The sequence below is a fragment of the Pavona decussata genome, unplaced genomic scaffold (genome assembly GCF_977016875.1).
Source record: "Pavona decussata unplaced genomic scaffold, jaPavDecu1.1 SCAFFOLD_28, whole genome shotgun sequence".
Taxonomy (NCBI): Eukaryota; Metazoa; Cnidaria; class Anthozoa; order Scleractinia; family Agariciidae; genus Pavona; species Pavona decussata.
In genome coordinates, this window is record NW_028145451.1 from 2,024,195 (window position 1) to 2,048,586 (window position 24,392).

The 24,392-nt window shown below is 39.1% G+C and overlaps 3 protein-coding genes across 3 annotated transcripts; 1 reads left to right on the forward strand and 2 right to left on the reverse strand.

Moving 5' to 3' along the window:
- Positions 1–3,683: 3,683 nt before the first annotated feature.
- LOC146485062 (neuronal pentraxin-2-like) lies at positions 3,684–9,505 on the forward strand. The gene is made up of 4 exons (XM_085103723.1): positions 3,684–3,917; positions 5,336–5,384; positions 6,586–6,805; positions 8,768–9,505. The coding sequence occupies exons 1-4, from the start codon at positions 3,684–3,686 to the stop codon at positions 9,150–9,152; spliced, it is 888 nt and encodes a 295-aa protein (XP_084959849.1). The 3' UTR covers positions 9,153–9,505.
- Positions 9,506–11,222: 1,717 nt separating this feature from the next.
- Positions 11,223–15,443, reverse strand: LOC146485063 (uncharacterized). Its single transcript, XM_085104009.1, has 2 exons — positions 15,323–15,443; positions 11,223–12,355 (listed from the first exon to the last, which is right to left on the reverse strand). The coding sequence occupies exon 2, from the start codon at positions 12,329–12,331 to the stop codon at positions 11,402–11,404; it is 930 nt and encodes a 309-aa protein (XP_084960135.1). The 5' UTR covers positions 12,332–12,355; positions 15,323–15,443; the 3' UTR covers positions 11,223–11,401.
- Positions 15,444–18,094: 2,651 nt separating this feature from the next.
- LOC146485064 (uncharacterized) lies at positions 18,095–24,347 on the reverse strand. Its single transcript, XM_085103761.1, has 3 exons — positions 24,251–24,347; positions 20,067–20,275; positions 18,095–18,998 (listed from the first exon to the last, which is right to left on the reverse strand). The coding sequence occupies exons 1-3, from the start codon at positions 24,297–24,299 to the stop codon at positions 18,780–18,782; spliced, it is 477 nt and encodes a 158-aa protein (XP_084959887.1). The 5' UTR covers positions 24,300–24,347; the 3' UTR covers positions 18,095–18,779.
- Between the last annotated feature and the right edge of the window lie 45 nt (positions 24,348–24,392).

The window sequence follows — 24,392 nt, forward strand, 5'->3', positions numbered from 1 at the left end:
CCAGTTCCAATCCCTTTCTTTGCCTCGTTTTGATGACCTCATTCAGTCACCCCTCCCTAGATGACCATATTCGTTCAGTCACCCCTCCCTAGTGAAGTTTATGCGCGCGTAATGCAAGCGCAAAGAAAAAGAAGAAAAAAGCTTTTTCTTGGGCTTTTGTTTGCACCTGAGTTTTGGATGTTCACGCGCACTTGCACTTGCATTTGCGCTTGCACTACTACTTGCTGTCAGCCAGCTATTGAAGCGGCCTAATCAGTGTTTTTTTTTTTGTTTTTGTTTTAGGAATTACGCGTCGTGGACGCACGGCGGTTTACATACAGCTGGCTGTAGTAAAGCCAAAGAAATCTCTCACAACCGGAGAAAAACCAATCACATTTCGAAGAAAGTACATTCAAATGTAAGCTTTCCACACTTAAGAATTGGTTCATGCTTAGCGTGCGTATATCGAGTTATGGATGCACGCGGGAAGTTTGGAGAGCACGAGAGAAGCGTAAGAGGCGTAGTTGAGAGCAACTCTAGCTTCTTGAGTGCTCTCCAACCTTTCCAAGTGCATCCATAACTCGACATACGCACAGCTAAAATTATGAGCCAATTCTTTTATAACATAGTGACAACAAAGTATCGAAAAGTGGTACGCGGAAAAAAAGGTTGTATTTGTGATTGATTACAAAATTCTCTCAATGCGCTGTACCGAAAAACAAAGGTTCTTATCAGCTTCACAAACACGCCACAAGGGTATAGTCTGAACGAGAAATTTTTATCTGAAATTGTCAATGAAAATTTGCTTCTTTTAATTAGTTTGTACAAACTAAAACTATTTTATGAACGCACGGCCGTGCGTGTGTTGAGAAATGTACCATGATGAAGCCAATAGGAATTAGATAGGGAAGCACGTGCACAATGTTACAACAACAACAACAACAACAAGCTTCATTACCAAAGTTAAACTTAAACTTGTTATAAAGTCGTTTTGAGGGGAGTGGCGAGGGTGATATGACATCCATAAAAGCGACTGCGTGGGAGGCTAATTCAAGCGGTGCTACGCGCGGAAAATTACCTGTGAGGCAATGACTAGATTGGAGAAGCGTGGAGGGTAAATTTTCCTCAGATGGTTATACATCATATGTGGGTTAAGTTTGTTGTTGGTTCTCGTCTGTTCTCCGAGAGGTTTTTCTCCGGGTACTCTGGTTTTCCCCTCTCCTCAAAAACCAACACTCCTAAATTCCAATTCACCGGGTTGGAAAGTGTCCCCAATTAGTGCTCTGTGCTTAAGACATTGACACTTAAACAAAGGAATTTATTATTTATTTATTATTATTTATTGCTTTTATAGTGAAATGATCCTTGTGAACCATGGTTTAGAGAATTTCGCTTAAGGACGCGAGAAGAAATTGGCACGGTATTTATCCTGCCGACTACGCCATGTTATGTTGGGTTCACTAGACCATGTGGTCCTTCGCTCGTCCCCAGTCCCTTAACAGACAATACCACAGACGGTGCCTCCTTTTGCAACTGCGCATATGTTCTGCGCATTTTGCTTCAATTCGGGGGAAAAATCGTACATTGTTTTGCATTTTAAAAGCTTTTTATAATTACAAGTGTTGTTTAAATGCATGGTTAACCTCATTTTTCTTTTTGGATTCTAATATATAGCATAATAGCATTTCCCTCATCATTCGTGATCATAGACATTTAAAAATACCAGCGTTCTTAGGTCTGCGGTTACGCTGCGCTCGCCGGTCTCGAAAAAAGGCGATTACGTGAAATTTGACATAAAAATCCGACACTCCAACTGAAAAACCACCATTCAGTTTAATGGAACTAAAAGGCTCAGGCCCGGTGAAACTAAGCGTATATATGGAATATAATTCGTATACCGGGGTTTAAAAAATCGACAATGCGAATTTCAGCAGTGAAACTATAGGTACCAACCAAGAAAACGGGACAACCACAAAGGAAATTTTGCAGTAGAACAAACTAATAACGTGTACCGTGTTCCATTTACCTCAGATTCAGCAGTCTCTCCGTCACGATGTTCGTTGTACCGAGGTGCATGATAGCCGGGTGACACCGCAAAAATAAGTTTCCCGCGATAAATAGAAACCTTTTAATTAATCTAAATTTTAATCAATCCATTGTTAGTCTGAGTTTCGTGATTGGTTGTTTTACCTTGAAGGGCCAGAATGCCCACAATTAGGCTCTTGTGGACACTCTGCAAGTTCTTTTTGACATATTCCGATAGCCATCAATCCAGAATGATAAAGCAAGAAGGTGTGTTCAAAGTGTTTGTAACAGCACTTTACTGAACGTCTCTGTGATGCATCGGCATTGTTTTCGGAATATTTAAAGTCATTTATATAAACAGTTGGCAGATAACAAAATTTTGCTGCCTTTGTAGATGGCGCAAATTTATTTTTGCGGCAGAAAATCGAAACGCGATGATTTTTCTCTTCTTCGTGTTTTCTTTCTGTGGTATTAATTGTTGACAGTTAATTTTTGCCTAAATGAAAGTTTACACAGGTGTCTTTTCTTGAAACGTCTTCTCTTACTCTCTTGAAAATTTAATGCTATGGTAGGAGTACAACAAAGGCTTTTGACACGCGAATCGGACTTGACATGTTTAAGCAGCTTTGCAGAGACCATCTTTCTGTCAGGGCTGAACCGATTTCTTCTCAAAACAGAACGAAATTAGAAACCATTAATCGTCAAGTTCACATTTACGTATAAGATAAGTTTTGCAGAACAATTATTGAAATTGCTTTTTCGAAGCAAGAGGAGACGATAGCAGATGGCTTAAGTTTTCACGTCTCTTAAAATGCTCTATACTTTGGGCTGCTTCGCTTTTTTGACATTGTCGTTCGCTTTTCATCCAATTACTGTCCCAAACCAAGCTTTAGGGACTGGTCATAAAGTACCGGGGGGGGGGGGGGGTGGGCTGGAAAAATTCATTTTTACGAAGGCTAGTTTTGTGTGACCCACCCTCATATTTTTGCAGAATAATGCATGGCCCACCCATATTTTTCAGGTAAAAAATGAAATGACCCACCCCTAGTAAATAAAGGTAAGACTATACATAAAACTAGACAAATTAGAGGACAAGTATGATAGAGGAAGGAGCACACATGCACAAAGTCTTGTTTTTGAAGTTTATCATTGCATGAGATCTATTTTTGTTGAAATACCTGAAATGATTTTGAGAAGATAATGTGCATCTAATATGTATCATTAATAACCACATGGAATCATAGTTGTTCATTTTAATGGATGCGAGTGAACTTGCCCTTTTCTTGATAGAATGTGTAGTTCCAGAAAATATCCTTACCCCACCCATGGAGGGAATTCAAGATTCTGGAGGGGATGGTGGTAAGAGAAAGAACAAAATTACAGAGATTGTATGAAAGAAACTTGGAAGTTCCTGGCGGTAGGGCGTCCTTTTATAAATTCCCTCTGTGATGGGGGATGGATATTTTCTGAAACTACACAATTATAATTTGTGCTTTTACTGTTAATACATTTCACAGTTTTACTGGCAAAAGGCACCATTTGATGCAAAACATGTGCAAAAATATTATGTGCCCCACCCCTTTAATGATGCATGGTTTTTGCTAGCCCACCCCTTTTTACATGCATGAAAACAGTGACCCACCCCCCCTTTTTTTCCAGCCCACCCCCCCCTGTACTTTATGACCAGTCCCTTACTTGGCCATGTTTATCGCTCGTTGCAAGACTTAGACTGGCTTAACTGTATTCAGTCCTGTCACGATGACCCGCACTGTTTTTCGTACAACTTTGTTCCTACAAAGCATGGCCTCGGCGTGTGCCAGATGATTGATTGTGGATTTGAGGACTTGTGCAACACTGAGCCGGGTCTCGTTTTCTCTGCTGGAGCGATATTTCAACAGATAGCAGCAATAGAGGTAAGGAAATAAATCATTCTCATACTAATGTTGAATCTTTACTATGCCGTTATCGCGGTCATACTCTAAAGATCCAATATATAATAGAACGAACAATTAACTAATGTTGCTAGATTAGTTTGCACAGATCAAAAAAGGTCCGAAATTTCGCTCTGACTAGAAGAGCCTTGAAAACCCTATACTCCGAAGTACTCGAAACGTGTTAACCGTAAAGGATATAATGTGTACGAATTCTTAAGTTTGTAGACTCGAACTCAAAATATGGCCGGAAAATAGACAGTATCTGACTTGACAGCGTTGGACTGGCGGGTGAATAACAGGGCCCGCGGAGCGGGTTTTGGAGTCGGGGCTAAAGGGAACGCGTTAGCGTGAGGCAACCAGGTGGGTCCGGGGGCATGCTACCCCGAAAATGTCTAAACTTAAGTCTTCTGAAATGGCAAAAAATGCATCAAAAACTGTCAAAAATGATGTAAATTTTAATTGTATCAACTAAAATATGTTTTCTTTTCTTTTGAAGTAAGGAGTCAATGCTTCAGTCTGGCCCTTACATTCGACCAACACAACGGGCTGATGCATGAGACGTAAATTTTCAACTTGTTTTCTTGTGAAAGCCAGCAGCTTACGAAAACCCAGTTTCGTTGTTCATGTTTCCGTAAATCATAATTATGTGCTTCTTTTGAAACTTGATCTTCGTGTAACACCGATCCAAGAACCAATGAAAATAGAAACAACAGCTGAAATTCCAATATTTAACGGTTGAAATCTAGCCGTCCGTTCAGCAGCAAAACTAACAACAAACTGACAGAAATTGTCGGGTTTGTCGGAGAAAACCTTATATGCTTAATAACATGTAGTGAGTTGTTTGTGTAAGTAATGGACATTGTTTAATAAAATAAAATAAAATAAAATAAAATAAAATAAAATAAAATAAAATAAAATAAAATAAAATAAAATAAAATAAAATAAAATAAAATAAAATAATAAAATAAAATAAAATAAAACAATTTTTCTTTTACCCATCCAAAAAGTGACCCCTCCGCGGTCCCTGAAATACCCTGGCGTCTTTGCAAGATACTATCACTAAGCCTCGTAAATAACTTGTCTCATTCATAACAGCTCATAGAACATACACCTCAAATAGCACAGACGGTTCACTAGCCAATCTCATTCTGCGGTACTGTCAGCGGGAACTTGGTGTACTAAGCTCCACACTGTGAAGTCCGTATACAGGAACGTTGAACTGTATGCCTTCCAGCTGAACGATGCGTACGTTTAGTTGTTATCGGGAGAAAATAGTTTTTATCGTGACATCTTATAGCTGCTACGGGACGATTATAGCAACTATTATCAATGTATTTTAGTATTTTAACTGTGAACAATATTTGTTCATGCTTTTCGCACATTTGTAATCTTTTTAGGGTACTGAGATATGCGAGTCCTCGCCAAACACACGAGGGTCACGAGCAGGTAGGTGGACGGAGTACACGACCAGTAAATCTGAGGTCACGGATGCACATCCGTATTAATTTATCCGTATTTAGGCACATCCGTATTAATTTTTCAATAAATAATCAGAGGGAGGAGGGATTTCAGTTCAGTTCAGGGGCGTAGCCAGGATTGCTAGGAGGTGGGGGGGGGGGGGGGGGGGGTTCCAAATTGGTTCCAACGAAAACGGTTGGTCTAAAATCCTTACATTGCGTACGTACAAGACTTTGGCGTTTACGCTACGCAAACAGAAGACGCCTTGGTTGCCGTTGAGCGAACGTGTTTATCACTTCCTCGATATTTATGTCTCGGTGGTAATTGATGTTCATCAACGCCAGCCCAGACCCTCGCTTGCTTGACATGGTTAACCTCAGGTATGCTTTTAACCTTCTTAGTGTACTGAATGAGCGCTCACATTCAGCTGACGTTATCGGCAGCGTGCACAAACTGCGGATCGAGGTGTGGATGTTAGGAAACAACTCTCGATCGCATGCTGTGAGTGTCTGAACTGCACTAGTGGGAAGGTCGGCATCCTCAGTGCTGCACCACTTTCTCTTCCATCGCAGGAGCTCAACATCAACCACATGAGGAGAAGGAAGGTCGTTCTCATAAAACTCCAGCACTGCTTCAAAGTCAAGATTTCTGTCTCCGACGGCTACCAGCTCGGGAAGAAGATTAAAGAGGCTGGACAAGACAGCATCATTAGTAGGATTGATGTTTTCATCTCTGATTGTAGATGGTCTAGAAGGGGAATAGCAACTGCCCTCTTATAGTAATCAGATGGTGTCTGGGCTGGTACATTGTCGCGATGCTGCTGTATCGCAAATAGATACCACAATGACGTTCACTGTACTTATTGTAAGCATAGAACAAATCGAAGAATGTCAGGAATTGAGAGTCCATTACACTCTTGCTGGGATAAAATCACTGTTATAAATAGGAGGGGGGTTCCTAGACGCGAGAGAGGGGGTTCCGGAACCCCTGGAACCCTCCCCTAGCTGGCTACGCCCCTGCAGTTGTTTTTCTTGGCGAAGCCGAACTCGCATAACTGCGTCAGTAAACTGACTTTTATGTTAGATTTCATTTTGTTTCCTTTCGGCTCCAGAACAACTTACAGATAAGATCAAGTAACTGAACTTTTAGTTTTAGCCAATACCGCTCAGTGACGTATTTCTTTTCTAAGATTTCAGTTTGCTCTTCCCCTCACCGGGATCAATAGCTAATTATGTACAAGGTGGCGGCAGTATCATCAATCTTTCCGAGTTGAGCGTGTGTTTCTGGTTCAAGTCTTCAAAAAAGCGCAATACTGTCTTCAGCTACATCGGCACCAGGGGAGCAAAAGAATTGGCGCTAGAAATTTACGACACGCATTATGTCACGCTTACCATTGGGGACAAACAGAGGTAAGGGTCGCAGTCAACCCAAGTACACCGCTGTAAGTGTTGAGAGGAAGCGAGGGCTAGGGCCGTGTACTCCTCCCCTGACAGTGAAATGTAATACTAAGTTTTCTACATTTATTATTATTATTATTATTATTATTATTATTATTATTATTATTATTATTATTATCATTATCATTATCATTATCATTATTATTATTATCATTATTATTATTATTATTATTATTATTATTATTATTGTGTTGTGTCAATGACAAAATGCTTGAATATGATTGGTTCTTAACAGCCCATATTTATAGCTTAATTTTGCTATGTAACTACAAAACTGTCCGATTTGACCTGTCCGATTACTAGAAGCTTGTAATCGGACAGGTCAAATCGGACAGTTTAAGAACCAATGAAAAGCAAGTAGCAAATGCCACTAGCAAATGAAATTTCACTACATGGCACATGATAACCAATAAAAAATCAATGAAAAAATTGTGACCAGGTAAGCTGATAAGCTTCAACTGGAAAAGAAAAAAGGAGGAAACTAACTGGTCCAGTGACTTTTATTCAGACATTTTTTCTTTAGACTTTGACATTTTGTTATTGGCACAATTAATTGGTAATAGGACTTCGTGCCTTACAATTCAGGGGGAATCAGGCTCGTAAATTCAAATTGTACTCCACTCAGTCCTATTACCATTACTTATTATTATTATTATTATTATTATTATTATTATTATTATTATTATTATTATTATTATTATTATTATTATATGTAAGCTACAATGCCTGCAGAATTCGGCTGCTAGACTTATTAATCTCGTTCCTCGCAGTAGCCATACCACGCCCATATTGCATTCTTAAGCAAGTAAAAATTCACGATAAAATTGATATAATAATTAACGATAAAAAGAAATAATGACGTCGACTCCGAAACGTCGTTCGATTTTATCGTTGATTTTTTAAAATTTTCAATGTGTTACCAAACCTTTGCTTATTGTATTCTTTGAAGTTATTATTATAACTTCAATTCAAAGCAATACATGGTCTTGTGCCTAAGTACATATGTGACTAGGTTTCTATTGTGAAACAGTTTCGCTATAATCTAAGACCCAATGATGGACTATTGTTAACACCACTAAGTTCGAAACGAAAAGAATACTTTAGGGGATCGCGCATTTTCAGTTGCGGCCCCTAACCGCTGGAATCAGTTGCCTGCGGACATTCGTAAGGCGGACAATTTAACAAGTTTAAAAGTTTATTGAAGGCGCATCTTTTTAGGCTTTCTTTCAATTCGTAAAGCACAAATGTTCTTGTTTTTGCCTTTTTTCTTCTTTTTAAGGTATTTAGGTTTTGTTTTGTTGTTATGTAATTCCTTTTTTTGGTAATTTTAGTTAAGCTTATGTTTTAGCTGAAATGCGCTTTTAATTATATTCATGTACAATAAGCAGATTATAAATGTTATTATTAGTAGTAGTACAGTCAACTCTCGCCTTACGGACACCTCGCTATTACCGCAATAAAGGGAATTAACTAAAGCAGCAGCGAGCAGCAGCAGTAGCAGCAGTAGCAGCAGCAGCAGCAGCAGTAGTAGCAGTAGCAGTAGCAGTAGCAGTAGCAGTAGCAGTAGCAGCAGCAGCAGCAGTAGCAGTAGCAGTAGCAGAAGCAGTAGCAGTAGTAGTAGTAGTAGTAGTAGTAGTAGTAGTAGTAGTAGTAGTAGTAGTAGTAGTAGTAGTAGTAGTAGTAGTAGTAGTAGTTAAGTAGTAGTGGAATTATCGGATTGATTGCTTTTGCATTCATTTAATCAGTATGAATAGCCCTTTCTAGAGAAAAATTATTTTTTAAAAAATTGTCCACTAAAAAGGTGTTTAGTTACGCTTATTGAACTGCTGACCAAAAAAATTTTAATTGGGGGCCCTTTTCAAAAGGTTTAAAATATATAAAATTTTTATTCTTGCAACTACTTTCAACCGTCAGAACAATTAATGTGCAACTGAATGACCGCAAATGGCACCATGTTTGTGTTATGTGGACCAACTCTGATGGACAGTGGGCGTTCTTCAAAGACGGAGTGGTTGTAAGACGCCATACAAATTACAAGACCCAGTACTTTATTTTACCAGGAGGAAGTTTGGTGCTCGGACAAGAACAATTCAGCGACAAGACGTTTGATTCCGGTCGTTCTTTTGAAGGCGAAATGACCAACTTCAACCTATGGTCACGCTATCTGACGGCCATTGAGATTTCACGCATGTCTAAATCTTGCCTGAGTGGAAGGGGAGATGTATTTAAATGGTCGAGATTTAGGGGAGGGCTTAAAGGGAAAGTGAAAGCCGTGAGGCCCAGCTCGTGCGATCACTGAGACCCTTTGATGGAGTCTCCGCTAAATATACTTTTGCCGTAAACTGCCACTTACAAGCCCTGCCGGATTGTACAACTTCTTAAGAGGTTTTAGATGGGCTTATAAACGGAGGGGCGTAAATCCGAGGGGGCTTATAACAGAAAAAAAAAACCGTTTCGAAACAAGCTATAGCAGTGTTGATCGAAATACGTTTTTCATTTACTGGTTTTTAATTAAGCTTTAAAACGTCATAATACGTAATAAATTATGTGCTTAATAACTCTCAAAACAAGGAAAGCTATGGAGCAGATGGAGGGGCTTATAATCGGAATATTGTATTTTGTGGTTTACAGGTAGATGGGCCTATAAACGGGAGGAGGGGGGGGGGGGGGGGAAGGTTACAAGCGGCAGTTTACGGTACATGAACTAATTATTACCGGGGTGTAATATTTAACAATTATCCTGAGAAATCGCTTGGAATGTGTTCTGATATATCTATCGTCAACGAAAAAAAAAAACCGAATTATTTGCAAGAACCGTAACGACAACCGAAATTAGGTGGTATGGATCGATGCACGTGGGAAAGGAGAGCACGAGAGAAGCGTAAGAGTTGTTCGAGGCGTAGCCGAGAATAGGCCATTTCCGAGTTGCTTTGAGCCTAATTATGAAAGCGAGGCTTCGTACATAGTTAACAATTGTTCACCAAAGTGGAGGTGAATAGTGATGAATTCGCGGCTCGGTAAATATCCATCACTTTCACCGACACTGAGGTGAATAATTGTTTTAGTATATACCACACAAGCTGAGTAAGAAGTGGACCAAAAATTACTTTATTTTTGACAATATACCGACAAATGGTGGGAAATTTTTAAATCTCGCGCGCCGCGCGGCAAGCGATTTCTTATTGTAGAAAGTTCCGTCTTGCTTTCTTGCGGACAAATAAAACTTTTGGAGGCACTTGTTTAGTTGCTGTGTCTTTTCTTCGATTGTTGTGTGAAATTTGTCCTGTTGTTGAAACCATACTGCAAAACATTTACATGTTTACATTGTAATTATAGTGCTAGACAGCTTTCGTAAACAAGGCATTGTATTTTTAGTTTTCGCCTTAGAATATGAGGTTTGAAAGATTAAATAACTTACCATGTAATGCCGTCAAAACAAAATTTCTTGCAATTTTTTTTTTGTAATAGCCGTCTCTTTTATGGAAATATTTTCCTCTTAAGTGATCGTGGCGAAACGGGAAGCCATCTTGTTTCTCTTCGGCTGCTCAGAGGTGAATAGTACTTGGCTAATCACCTCGGAGCTAGCCAATCAGCGTGCGCAAAATGCACAAGTTGAAAATTAGTTTTCATTCATAAGCAAACGAAACTAATATTCACATGAAAAGCTTTGCGCTTAGTTTCGCCTTCATAATGAGGTATAAAACAACTCGTAAATGGCCTTAAACTCTCTTGCTTGCTTGCTTCTTACGAGAAATAACATAGAGAGGCGGGGGAAAGGGGGGAGAGGGGAACCCGGGCAGGACAGTATTAGCTTGGCTGTTAATTGCCCTGAGCTTCTGCCCCAACTCAACTTGAGAATGAAACAACTGATCATCTGTCATTTAGCATACGAAGTTGGATGGATGGATGACCTTTATTTTAAACAAAGCACAAATCTTTTGGGGTCGTTCAGATGGGGTTTGACCACTGACCAATTTCAATTTAGCCAAATTGAACAGTTATTTATTGTCTACTGTAAGCAGCGCTTACAAGGCATGTATTAGTCACTAGCCCAAAAATAAGTCTCTTAATGATAATAATAATAATAATAATAATAATAATAATAATAATAATAATAATAATAATAATAATAATAATAATAATAATAATAATAATAATAATAATAATAATAATAATAATATACCTTTGGAGGCAGCGTGGCCGTCTGCTTAGGGGCGCGGCCTTGTAACCATTAGGTCCTTGGTTCAAGGCCCCTTTGTGACCACCACTTGAGGGATTTGTTTCATAACCATTGTTTTATACTGCCTCGGACATGTTTTGTAAATAGCCAACTGGTAAGCCTCCCTGCCAGTTTAGTTTGCATTATTTCTGAGTTATTTAGTGCCCCAATTAGCACCCCAGCACTAAATCAATTAAATAAAGCTGTTATTAAGCTGTTGTTGTTATTATTAAATACGCGCCTTCAATGTTCTTAGAAAAACAAATTACGCTTTTTGTTCAAAATACATTACTAAAGCGTCATGTCCAATACGGCGTGAAAAATAAATATTATGTCAATCCTTGATTTGTATTGTGGGTGGGCACGGGGGTGCAGGCTTCAGAATCAGCAGTCATATACCGCTGAACGTCGCATGGTAGTTGTCCAAGGACGCTATCTGATATTTTCACGTAAAGCTGAGTTTCATTGTCATAAGTGGCGCCGCGGCCTAAATATCCATACTCGATTTCTAAATAAGCCTTAAGGTCGCTCATTCCGGTGACATCCAGTCCTTCAAAGCGATAAGTCTTGAGAGGGAAAAATATCGATTTTGGAAACGCCTTCTTCCTGTAATCATATAGACCTGGAATGTTCCAGTTGACGCAGAAGCAATCTGGGCTGTCTGGGTGTTGTCCTAAGGTGAAAACATCCAAGTGGACAAGATCGATGTCGAATACCTCGTCAGCTGGAATTCCTAACCGCGTATAGAGTTTTTTGGTTGCGAAAAATTTTAAACGCTTTCCGCCAAAGCCGGTAAACGGAATTTCTTTGCCATCTGCATCAAACCAGTCGTGTCCATAACGTGAACAATCGTGTGACATGACCACCTCGCCTTCTTTAAACGCGGTGAAAGAATCGGTATTCTTAACAGCGCTCGAGAAATCAGTCTCGACAATGGCGATGTCGATATCGTAGTCGTGCTCGATCATTTTCCCGTCTTCACGATAAACGGACAGCGCTGTGCCGTTGTAGATGAAGTACTTTACGCTTATTTTGTTAAGGTACTCAATGACAAGCTTCATGAGGTGAATTCGCAGGGGTTTAAGCCTTCCATTTTCTTCAAGCTTTACATGTAAGTTATCCGCGCGGCACGAGCCCCACATGTCAAGGCTGATCATCTGTGGATTTTTGTCAACTTGAAAAAACGTTTCCAGATCCAGTCCATCGCACTCTTGTTCACTGTCAGAATCAGCCGAGTTGATTGGTTCCGATATCGACATCCTCGAGCCGAGTTGATTAATTACCTGAGAAAGGGAAAGATTATAGAAAAACAATAAATTTCACGGAAGATAGAGCACCGCTCATCACGTACTTCAGTTCACTAGAGACTGAGTAATATGAAGTCATAAAAATTAGTCAACTTTCTCTAAATTTAAACCTCTATAGCCTCAGAGAGATGCTGCTCTTAGCCCCTCCCCAACCCCCTGATCTTATGTTAATTTTGGTGATTCATTTCCTTCTCTTCGCCATGATAGTTTTGTATCTTTGAAACTTGACATTTTTCCTCCATTGGTGGCATTTCAATATTTTTAGAATTATCACAGGTCAGCCCATAGACATTGTCGAGATGTCCAGCTGTGACAGAGGTGGATTATGAGCTTTCAACCAAGTCCCCAACGGCAAACTCATGGTCACCAATCATATCGAACAGGTTTCAATAAAAAATATCACCAAAATGACCGCTAACGCAGGGCTTGTCTTGGAGAACAGTACTATTTTTTTGCCTTTAATACCAAAATTGGTCACCATGAGCAATAAAAGTATTTCAAGTTCCTCGTTTCCAAAGATATCTTGCCTATGTAACCAAACTCAAATAGACAGGCCCACCAAGTCTAGGAAGAGCTACCTGTGGACCACTCGAATGGTAAACAAGTTAAAATTAAGAAAACAAAAATTATTGTTGTTGTTGTTGTTGTTGTTCGCCAAATAGTAATTGGACACGTTTGGCTTGGTCGTGCAAACAAGGAAGAGCTGTTATTTTTAAAAATATTCCTGATTAAAGAAATAAGGAACACAACTAAACACTTTGAAGATCATTTTCCTAAAGGCCAGGCACTTAAGGAACATGGTGCCCATGGGTCAAAGAAGAACTACTTACCCATTTATACATAATTTTAATTCCCTGATGAATCCATAATGCATTTGTATGCAAATATCTTCTCAAATAAACATTGGGGGTGTTTAATTTGGAATTTAAAATGCCATGCTCACTAAAAAAAATTTACATAAAGTCCTATTAAAAAAATTAAAAAAATTATTGTATTTATTTTAAGAGAATGCACACTATTCGTGTCGCTTCCTTCTGGATGCTGTGCGATTTCAGGGTTTGGGGGCCATCTTGAGCTGGCTGACCACTCGCCTCGATTTCATGTGAGAGCTTTGAATCCTGTGGGCTAAGTGAAGTCCCACAGGTTGACTTGCTTCGGTCTGGATGCCATGTGATTTTAAGGGTTTGTGAACCATATTAAACCTTATTGTTGTGTTCAAGTTAGCAACTGGTTTATGACACTGTATGAAAGCACCCCACAAGTCCACTTTCCCTGAATTATATTTCTGGGCAATCAATAGTCACTAAAAATATTAAATAATAATAATAATAGTAATAATAATAAGTAAAAAATAGTCATGATTATTTAATAGAGTAAGTATTGTTAAAAATGTAAGCAAAAGTATTGTAAGTATTGAATTTATTGTAAATAGTCTATTATCAAGTACTTTGCTCTTTGTATTGGCTAGTTTGTGATTGTACGGAGAATGCGTTACTTGAATGTGTAATTAGATAAGCAAGTGTTTATTGTACGCTCAAAAAGTTTAGAGCGGTTAGTCAAGAGTGTTATACTACTCTTAAAGTAAGCATGTTACTCACTTATCTGCTTAAATATTGTAACAATAAGCTCAAGTGATTTTGAAATTACTGTTGTAAAAGTAGTTTATTGCGTCAAAGAAATAAACAGTTTGTGTTAAAAAAAAGAAATTATTTCACTTAAGATTGAATGCTCTTTACTAATCCATCATTATTACTAGCATATACATGTAGCTAAGTAATTATATGCAGTATATCAAATGTAATAAAAATTATTACAAACTACAACAAATCGTCAGTGAAAGTCAGTTCAGCATGTACAATGTTGATGTTTTATTGCGTATCAGTCAAGTCAAAGAGCAACAGAGACTCTGGAGAAATTGAAAAAAATTAAATTTTTTGATTGGCTACTCCTTAATGGCTTTCATTATTTTACCACTGACAGAAATCCTGCAGTGAAAAAATTCCAGTTCCCCACAGTCTCTCCTGGCACCCACTCGTTGGCCAAAAAGCCTGAGGACTCTGGATACAAGAGTGCAGTAAACTGCCAACATAGTAGGGAATTGGACCTTTTTTCTCAAATGACTGGGGCTGGGAGTGAGGGGAGAGGGTGGGTGGGGATGGGTGCTCTTCCATCTGATTGACACATAATGCATCAGTCAATTCCATCAGTGCCCATTCTCCCCCTCCTGGGCCATTTCCCGGAAATTAGACATTTTGGAAAGAAGCTGGCAAATGCCGCACAGCAGGGACAAAAATGTTGTTCGAATGCCCCAGGGTAGGGGCTCAAAAATGTTATCTCTTCCTCGTTTCTTGACTTATTTTCAATAAAATCTAAGGTAATTCAGGCCAAATTTAGTGCTAGCTTGGTCTTGTTTCCGGTATTTAGTGTCAAAATAGGTCATTCTGCAGCTTTAGTGTCCCATTTGCGTTCTATCTAGACTCTAGAAGAAACTTACTGAATTAGCCAATCAATTGGTCAGATCATTAGAAGAAGTGACAATGTTATAAGGTAAAAAAAAGTGAGATGGTCAAATGCCCGGGAGAATTGCCCGACCCCTAGGATGGACAGTACGGGAAAATACCTCACTATTGCCCCAGGGGGACGGGCACAGGTGGAATTGACTGATGCATAGTGCATAAAGGAATGCTGTTCCAAATATAAATATATAATGATTATTTTACTTCTTGTACGGTAAATTGTATTTGAAAGTCCTGGTATTACGGTTATGAACTTGGTTATTATTAATACAAAAGTCACTGAAGTAGGGAGGAAGAACGCTATAACTGAGTGTCTATCGATGTTCGATTACATGCACGCGCCGATTTATACATGCGTTGATGTTCGATTACATGCACCGGGAGAAATTAACAATATTTCGCGAGGAACATTAGATAGGATTCTTACCTGTGAAAAGATGAGTAAACAGCTGTGTGGAAAACAGAGTAATTTAGACGAACCGTACCGAGCACGTGTTCACTGTTGTCTTGCTATCAGCCATCTTGGATTTTGCTAATCGAGACTCCAGTCTGGTCAGCCAGCGGTTTTTGCCAGAGCCCGGTAGGTACGTGGTGTAACAGTCATTTAAGAAGACACGCAACCTCGTTCCCAGGGCCTCTCCTTCTCGCTCCCTGAGGACGTGAAGAGGAGAGGCCTGGGAACCAGGTTGCCAATCACGGAGGATTAACGCAATCCTTAACACTTCCTCGCTTAAAATCGAATTTCAAATCAAATTTCAAGGCGACACTTGGTAATACTTTGCGGATCATGCTTTTTCCCTCAGTGAAATGGGCCACTAAACAAAAACACTGCCATCCAAACCCATTACCTTGTTTGAAGACCTCAAATACCTACTTTTAAGATTTAAAAAAACCTGAACAGTGAGCTTTGACCGAAGGCATTGTAATAACAAAAACAGGACACGAGAGAAAGATCAGCAAAATATGCGAACATTTGATTCATTTATAGAGAAATATGCAGCTACTCGAAAAGAAAATCTTAATACGGGCGTTGTCTGACAATGGGGCAGACTTCTAACCGCGCGCCGGTAAAGCTAGCTCTTTTAGAATGATCACTTAGCTCAAATTAAACACTTACGCACTAGCTGTAGTGCGGCATTTCCGTTCAGACTAAAACTAGTATATCCGTAATCACTGAAGGTGATTTTTTTGTTGTTGTTTCTGTTGCCAAACAGTAGACTGATGCATGCCTGTGGCATGGATTGTTTTAAGTGCCTAAAATAACAGTAAAAATTGGAAGCTTGACTCCTAAAGTTTCAGTTTTTGGCTTATATAGGGATCTTTCAAATTATTCTCAAGATGCAGCCTTTGTTTGTCAACTTTGTCCTCCTGGCTGGTTGGATTTTTACTTGTCGTGAAAAATCTACCACCCAGAAGGCCAACCTCCTCAATTTAAGGAAGAACTCAGTGTTCTGGTTAAATCCAATTAGCTTAATTTTTCACACACATTAAAGACTCAGTGAATCGTCTCGACGGAAACAGTTAATTTGCACGTGCCTGAGAATCTCAATGTTTCTCGAGACGTAGTTGAAGGAAACATTTAGATTCGAGGGAAAAAATTAACTGGTTTCTCCAGGGACCAGTCATTAAGTGATTTATTATATAGCAATTGAAAATAGATGAAACGTGGAAAACAAAGTAAAAGCGGTCAACATTCGTGGGAAACAGTTCACTGATACTCTCCGACGTCATATTTTTCGCAATGTTACATGCTTGTGGTGGTGGCTAACAGTTCTATTGTAAAATGTCATGTGACATCTGAGGTGCTTTGCATCAGTCACCAACGTATTCAATGCAAGGAAACGTAGAGGAGGTGGGGTAATGCTGTACATTAGCCGGTATGTGCCGCCGTGTAGCATGTGAACATGTGAACCTTTCAGGTCTGAGATTGGTTCAAATGTTCTGTCTTTTGTTCATGATTTGATCTCCAAGGCCCAGGTTCATGAATCCCTCCTTAGTTACGATGTATTCTAAGTATTGTTTCTGAACAATCACACACTTAAATACGCCGCAAATTATGCTGCTTCACATTAAGGACGGTGCCTACTTTTGTTACTTGCGCATACGTTCTGCGTATCTTGAGATACTCGGGTTTCCGATGGGTGGTGCTTACTAATACAGAGATGTTTTTGCACGTTTTAAAACTGGTTCGGGGAAAGCAGAACTCGGCAAGTGTTCTTGGCATCCAAAAAAAAAATTTGGGGTAACCATGTATTTTTCAGAGATAATAAAACTTCAATTTGGAAAAAAAACGCCATACATTGCTTTATATTTTACAGCTTTTTAGAATAATAGACCCATTCGGCTGACGCAATGTTGTACCCAATTTCAGATCCCCGGGGTTAAGATTCTTTGTTTATTGCATTTGCATTATAATGTAGCATTCACATTTAAATGATAGGAAAATCCTTAGAACAAAACATTTTATGCCTAAAGGATTTGAATTGGTTACAACATTGCGTTAGCCGAATGGGTCTATTGTTGCTTAATTATCTCTAAAAAATGCGTGGTTACCCCCAATTTTCTTTTTGGATTCCAATAGCACTTGCTATAATCTGCCTCTCCCGCATAGTCATAAACCGCGCAAAAATACTTCGGTATTAGTAGGCACCGTACTTAAAGCAGCATAAAAATTAACAAAATTCTGGCCAAAAAAAAAAAGAAACCACTCAGAATAGTCACTAGATCCATGAATTTAATTAACAGTAACAATAGCCTGTTGTTATTCCAAGAATGGGCGTGTGTTAAGAAACAATAGCAACTTAGCAGGAGTTCGTGAATCTGTGCCCTGGACTGAAACTCGCCGGGGTATTCATTTTAATCATCTTCTGAAGAAACTGAGAGAAAAAGAGGCAAGTGTAATACAAAAGGGCTAATTATTAGAGGCAGTAACAGAATATCTCGGTAAAATAACAGTTTGCATGGAAGCGTGACCTAGAAATTTCAAAAATTTTCGCCTCTTGATCGATCCCCTTGACTTGAGGAGGATATCAAAAACTAAAGAAACTGAGAGAAAAAGAGGCAAGTGTAATATAAAAGGGCTAATTATTAGGGACACTAACAGAATATCTCGGTAAAATATCAGTTTGCATGGAAGCGTGACCTAAAAATTTCAAAAATTTTCCCCTCTTGATCGATCCCCTTGACTTGAGGAGATTTTTTGAAAAACCATCAAGTTGCCCTAGAATGTTCGGAAATAATGTGCTCACGTTCTATAACTCCCATAATGCCATTATAGTGCCGCGTGTTACCGAAAAAAAATAAATGCCTTTATATGAACGGTTATAAAAAGTAACGTGCTTTAATCTAAAAGGTCATGATCAGGAGAATCGGGCGTCACACCAGGCTGAGCCTTCAAGATTTCGTTGAGTCTATCCGTGACTATTGAACAAATCACTTATCTAAGGATAACACAATTGTTCAAATACCCTATATTTTGGGAAAAATCATATCTCTTGGAACAGCTGTCTCAGGTTCGTAGGGTATTTATGTCTTTGGCAATTCTATCACAGATTTGTTTGAAAAAAATTATCATTGACAACAGTTTTTTCCAAAAAGGTAGCATATATTATACTGCAACAGGAATAGAAAATAGTAGTAAACCACGCTAATCGAAAAAGCAACTTCCTCACTTGTTGTGAACTTTCTAAGTTCATGTTTTAGAGAAAAAACCTATCAAGACAAGTTTACATTTTAAAACATTGTGACTTGCCTTTGTAACATTCACAAAACCGAAATTAAAACCAACACTATTAAATTTAATAGAGAAACTTGTATCCCATGACAGTCTTATTGACTCGATGATCAAAGACTGAACTGAGAAACTGCTTCATTTCCATCTTTAATTAAGCGGAAAAAACAAATCCCAAAACAAGCATGATTCCGCTAAACACAATGGAGGCGCTCTGGGTAGTACTAAGGCTGGTGGTGACGACTGGCTTGGGTTTGACTATATCACGTGTGTTGCACATGGGTGTGTCACAGCAGGCCACGCCACACTTGGTAACTTTGATTCCAGGATATTTCTTACCACAGGTATCAGTTTCAAGTTTGGAGCAGGCTTTCTGTAAAGAGACGTGTGGTGCTAAACGTTATTGTCTTATTCCACAAAATGGTGGCTAAATAAAAACTGAGTCGATGATTGATTGACTGACCGACCAACTTATTGATTAAGCTACTGGCTTGGCTGTCCGCCTGTCTGCCTACCTAAATGAAAAACCGGCCGGGTAACTCGCTGACTGCCTGAGTGACCGGATAACACACTGACTACAAGACTGGTCGACTGACTTGACTGATATTAAGTAGTGAGTGAATAGCTAAACAAATGGCCAGATAACCTGCTCACTGACCGACTGACTGACTGACTGACTGACTGACTGACTGACTGACTGACTGACTGACTGACCGACCGACTACCTGGGTGACTTACTGAACTTCCTGCTGATCAGCTGACTGAATTAGTCGGCTGCCTGCATGTCCAGCATGTTCGGTTGACTCTGAACGGTCAGCTGACGACTTGATGACATTCTCGACCGACAGACTGACTCAACGACTGAATGGCTGGTTGAATGAATGATTGAATGAATGAATGACTGACTGACTGACTGGCTGACAGTTTCACCAATCCCCTGGCTCGGTGGCTGATGAAAAAACATCTTACCAGGGATTAAATTAGCCTCCCACGCAGTCGTTTTCAGGGGACTTGTGGGGAGGAGGTAATACGAGTCCCCTAAAAACGACTGCGTGGAAGGCTAGGATTAATAGGAAAACATAAACTCATAGAAGGAAAGAATGGGTAAAATAGAGGCCGTTCAATAGCAACACTTTCATGGTGGTGTTAATTTTAAGTCGTCGGGAGAGTTCCGGGAACTCTCCCGACGACTTAAAATTAACACCACCATACACAGTCCAGCAATGTCAGGTGAGTTTTGATACTTTAAAGAGAAGTAGCTTCCATTTGTATGGTCACAATTTTGGATTTCATTTATAGATGCAAAAGAAACAGCCACTTTCCTCTGATTCACTTGAGGTTGATTGAGTGAGAGTGAAAGATCAACGCGAAGTGGACCTTTCTTTTTTTTTGTAGAAAGGACTTATGGACCCCTGCACCACTTATAACCCTCTTAACCTACCTTTACCCCACATGCCATCGTGTAAGCTGACATCGTTTTGCCACCAACTTTAAGTTCGATCACAGTTGTCACACAGGCGTCATAAGACACGCCCAATCCAACTTTCGTGCAGTTGGCGAGGTCCGTGGTATTGGAGAGGGCTTGATCGCAGCCTTTAACGCCGCTGATGCTGATCTCGGGGGTACATTTGTAACACTGTATTCCTAATGCTAAATAAATATAAGAAATTTGGTTTTAGAGGCGTACTGGGGCTTTTGTAAGCATAGGCGGGGGCGCGCGAAAAAACTGGAGCAAACGAGCCCAGTCTCACCCTCGTTGTTTTGTGCTCGCGGCCTTGCGAAATCGACTAACCAGATAAAGGGACAGCTAGCAGTCGATTGTAAAGTTGAAAAGTCACTTGCGGGAATGGTGTAGTAATCTTTGATTTTTTCCGACAGTTACACCATTTAGCCTGGGCTGACACAGTTAAGAAATATCATTATGGTGTGGGAACGGCATATATGTCAGAATATCGCAGGCATTTCTGAGAAAAAATATGACTAAGAACAAGGACTTACGCGTGGTTGCCGAACAAAAAAAAGTAAATATAAAATCATAAAAAAGAGAGTTGTATCAGGGTTGGATACACCATTCAGTTTAACTCTATATTGCATACACTGCAAGGAGTGGAGTGGAATTTTAGCTAACGCCGTGTAGTCGATATTCTTCACACCGTTCCTGAGACATTGCGCCCCGGGCACCGGGCAATGTGCCAGTCAACAAAACCTTTCAAAACAGGTTGCGGGGAGGGGGTGGGGGGAGGGGGGGAGGTAGTTTCTAATGAAAATGTGGTGCTGTGTCGGTGGGGAGTAGAAATGAATGTTTGGTCTTATCGAAAGAGTTGATAAGGTAAATTGGCCACCGTGAAGAGATTCGAGTGCTGATGTTTTGAGCGTTAACCCCTTCACCAGAGTGAATCCGATGATTCGCTCTAACGAAGTTCTAGCGTTCCAAACGTCAGGACTCGAATCTCTTTTATACGGTGACCAAATTAGGTCGGTTTTATCGAAACCAAACATTCCTTCCCGCAAACGTAATCGAACTCATTTCAAAACAACGGGAATATTCAACAATAAAATGCACTTAAATAACGGTCAAAGAAAAGCAGCTGGGTTTGTCTCTTACTCTCTTACTCTGGTACTAATTAAGACGGTGCCTTTGAAATCTATTTTTTAACATTGGTTTTCATTGTTGTATGCTTTCTTAAAGAAGTTCTCTGTTCAGTATCTTTTGGTGTGAGCTGATGCTTCGTTAGCCTCCAATTTACATGTTAAATAGGCGTCGCTCGTTAAGTAACTAAAAAGCCTCATACTTATATAATTTTATTGTCCGCACTGCATTTGAAAACTTGAATCATGCCTTTCTAAGCTAGCGGACGCTATTCGACTGCACTGCAACGCACTAACTGTGATTTATTTTAAACAAGGAAATTGAAATGTAATTTAAAATTGGACTGGTAGCTTTTATTTCTTGCTATTTTATTTCCTTTGTCAAGTTTTGTCAACCATTTTCTTGGAGGACCAAGAGAATGGCAGCAAGTTCAAGGCTTCCATACGTTCTTCGATCACCATTGTTCAAAAAGGCCTAAACAATAAAGTTACCAAAACAAAAACAAACAAAAAAAAAACATTTAAAGAAATAAACCAATAATTTTTGTCATTCTCCTCATGTACACTTGGTCTGCAGGATCTGATCATGAAACATTTCTGATAAGCCGGAGTTACACAGGATCACACAGCAACAAAAGGCTTTTGTTTGAACCATTGTTCGACTTCAAGCGGTGTACATCGCAATGAATATTCTAGAAAGGCTCATGAGAATAGCTAGCAGTAGCCAGTTTGCGTTAGCGAGGAACGCAGCCTTCAGACTGATTAGCCTTTTAAGCCGCAGTATCTGGAGGGAGATTCTCTTTACAGTACTCAATATATTTCTTGCGGTACTAGTTGCGAGAATGTCTTAAAAGATCACGCTATTTTATCTTTGGTGACCAATTCTCGACACACTTATAATCTATATGTTTTGATCAAATGAGTAATGATTGTACTGATAAAGAATCGAAATTATATATCGGCTGAAACTGAAAGTAGGTAATTCGCGTGGCATGTTCGTGGACTTTGTAATACCAGAGAAACTTTAAAATGCTTGCATGGCTAATTCGCGTCGCCTGTAATGAAATGACTTTGTAATACCAGAAAAACTTTGAAATATTTGTATGGCCTAAGAAAACAACTTTACGATTCAATTGTTTATTTGAAACCCAATGTGTTTTTTCAAATCGGCTTACAACTTAATAGAATGTTCTAACACTTGTAAGGCCGAGAATTAAGGCAACAACTAAACTAAGTTTCTCCAATTAAGTTGTACAAGTAAACCAGTATCTTGATTTTCTATAATTGACCGTTCAGGCCAAAAACTCTTGCCTTACAAATGCAGTTCCGTTCGAAGCGATTGCCAAGACAAAACAAACGCTTAAAATGGGCTTTTATATCGTTTGATCAACAATATCACGTTCTTTATTACTCACCAAGATAAGAAAAAAAATCCCGAAATTAAAATATTTCTCACAGCAAACTAATTTTTTTTTCACAACTTGAATAATAGAGCCTTTACACCTTTGTAAATATTCCAAATTTTAGATGCAGAAATGCCTTTAAAGCCAGTTGCCAATGAACTTTTCATATCTTGGAGTAACTTTAAGGATATTTATATCTGGAAAGCCTTGTAAACGCATTCGGTAAACGCTTTATTCCGCCGTCAAATTCTTTACAGTCAGGGCCAATTAGGATAAGCGGCCTTTAAACTATAAAGAGTGTTTTAACAAAGATTTGTAAAGATTCAACAGGGGGATATTAGCATATGACGCTTCACGCTTAAGATATTTTACTGTACACTGAGATCCAAAAAAAATATATCTGAGTGAAAAAACCGCGTTGAATAAAGAAAATTTGTTGTATATGCTAACGTGCATGCACTACTTTTGGATAACTTAAACAGTAAACCAGTAAACCAGTAAATAAATTTTTCATATACTTTGTTAATTGTTAGCAAACAACAATCAACGTTCATTTCGGCCAGGAACGAGCTTTGTGGGAAAATTAAGACAATCAGCTCAAACCAGTTGCCAATGAACTTTTCATATCTTGGAGTCGCTTTCAGAGGGATATTTATATCTGGAAAGCCTTGTAATCGCATTCGGTAAACGCTTTATTCCGCCGTCAAATTCTTTATACAGTCGGGGACAATTAGGGTAAGCGGCTTTTTAATTATAAAGAGTGTTTTAACAAAGATTTGTAAAGATTCAACAGGGGAATATTAGCATACGACGTTTCCCGCTTAAAATATTTTACTGTAAAAAGATACAACAAATTATACATCTGAGTGACAAAACCGCGTGGAATAAAGAAAATTGTTGTATGCTGATATACATGCACTACTTCAAGAATATAGTATTTACCTTTGGATAACTTAAACATTTTTGGTATCACGCTTTGTTAATTGTTTGCAAACAACAATCAACGTTCATTTCGGCCAGGAACGAGCTTTGTGTGAAAAGTAAGGCGATCGGTTCAAACGGATTGAAATCAACGTGAATCAATGAATCCGTCTTCTGAAATACATTAAAATCTGCCATGTTTCATTTGGATTCTCTGATTTTATATTTTGATGTTGTCTTTACAGACTTTGCGTATAATATCAGCTGATGAATTTTCTTATTTCTACCTTTGTCACCCCCACAAGTATGAAGAAAAAGCAGCCTTCAACTACAGTGAAAAGGAAAAACTCAGATTTCACCTGAAAATCCAAAGCACCTAATCCCATGCCAGCTATGTATTCCCAACAATTCAAATTGGTTAGGTTCGACTCGAAGCAACAAGATATGTCACTGGACAGGTTGTTGCTGCTCGCTGTTAATATCAACTGATGGCTCGATAGTTTAGCCGTAGAGTGATTGATTATCCTGGCATTGCTTCGCTGTGGGTTAAGCTAGAATCTTGTGAAAGCTGGAAATTTTTTCTGCATATTCTTTGAAACAAGTTGCATCTTGAACTGTAGGTATAAATCGCGCTCTCGTGGCATATTTCGCTGTGTAACCAATTCTCGTTCTGTTGATTAGGTACAACGAACACTATTTCTAAGGTACTTACCACAAGGAAGAGCAACAAGGAGTAAAATGCTAAGGACAAACCCGTTCATCTTGGAAGCTCAAAATTTACGACCAGTGTACGATACGCTGTACGTGACAAACTGCAGATCAGAAAAAACGCGAATCCAATCCTTACGCTTGTT

What these genes read in the sequence shown, in the direction of transcription:
- LOC146485062 (XM_085103723.1), top strand. Translation starts at nt 3,684, where the DNA reads ATGACCAGTCCCTTACTTGGCCATGTTTATCGCTCGTTGCAAGACTTA. An exon ending in AACAGATAGCAGCAATAGAG is followed by an intron (nt 3,918 to 5,335) that starts GTAAGGAAATAA and finishes TAATCTTTTTAG; the next exon opens with GGTACTGAGATATGCGAGTC. An exon ending in ACCATTGGGGACAAACAGAG is followed by an intron (nt 6,806 to 8,767) that starts GTAAGGGTCGCA and finishes TTCAACCGTCAG; the next exon opens with AACAATTAATGTGCAACTGA.
- LOC146485063 (XM_085104009.1), bottom strand. Translation starts at nt 12,331, where the DNA reads ATGTCGATATCGGAACCAATCAACTCGGCTGATTCTGACAGTGAACAA.
- LOC146485064 (XM_085103761.1), bottom strand. Translation starts at nt 24,299, where the DNA reads ATGAACGGGTTTGTCCTTAGCATTTTACTCCTTGTTGCTCTTCCTTGT. An exon ending in CCTTGTTGCTCTTCCTTGTG is followed by an intron (nt 20,276 to 24,250) that starts GTAAGTACCTTA and finishes ATATTTATTTAG; the next exon opens with CATTAGGAATACAGTGTTAC. An exon ending in CGATGGCATGTGGGGTAAAG is followed by an intron (nt 18,999 to 20,066) that starts GTAGGTTAAGAG and finishes GTCTCTTTACAG; the next exon opens with AAAGCCTGCTCCAAACTTGA.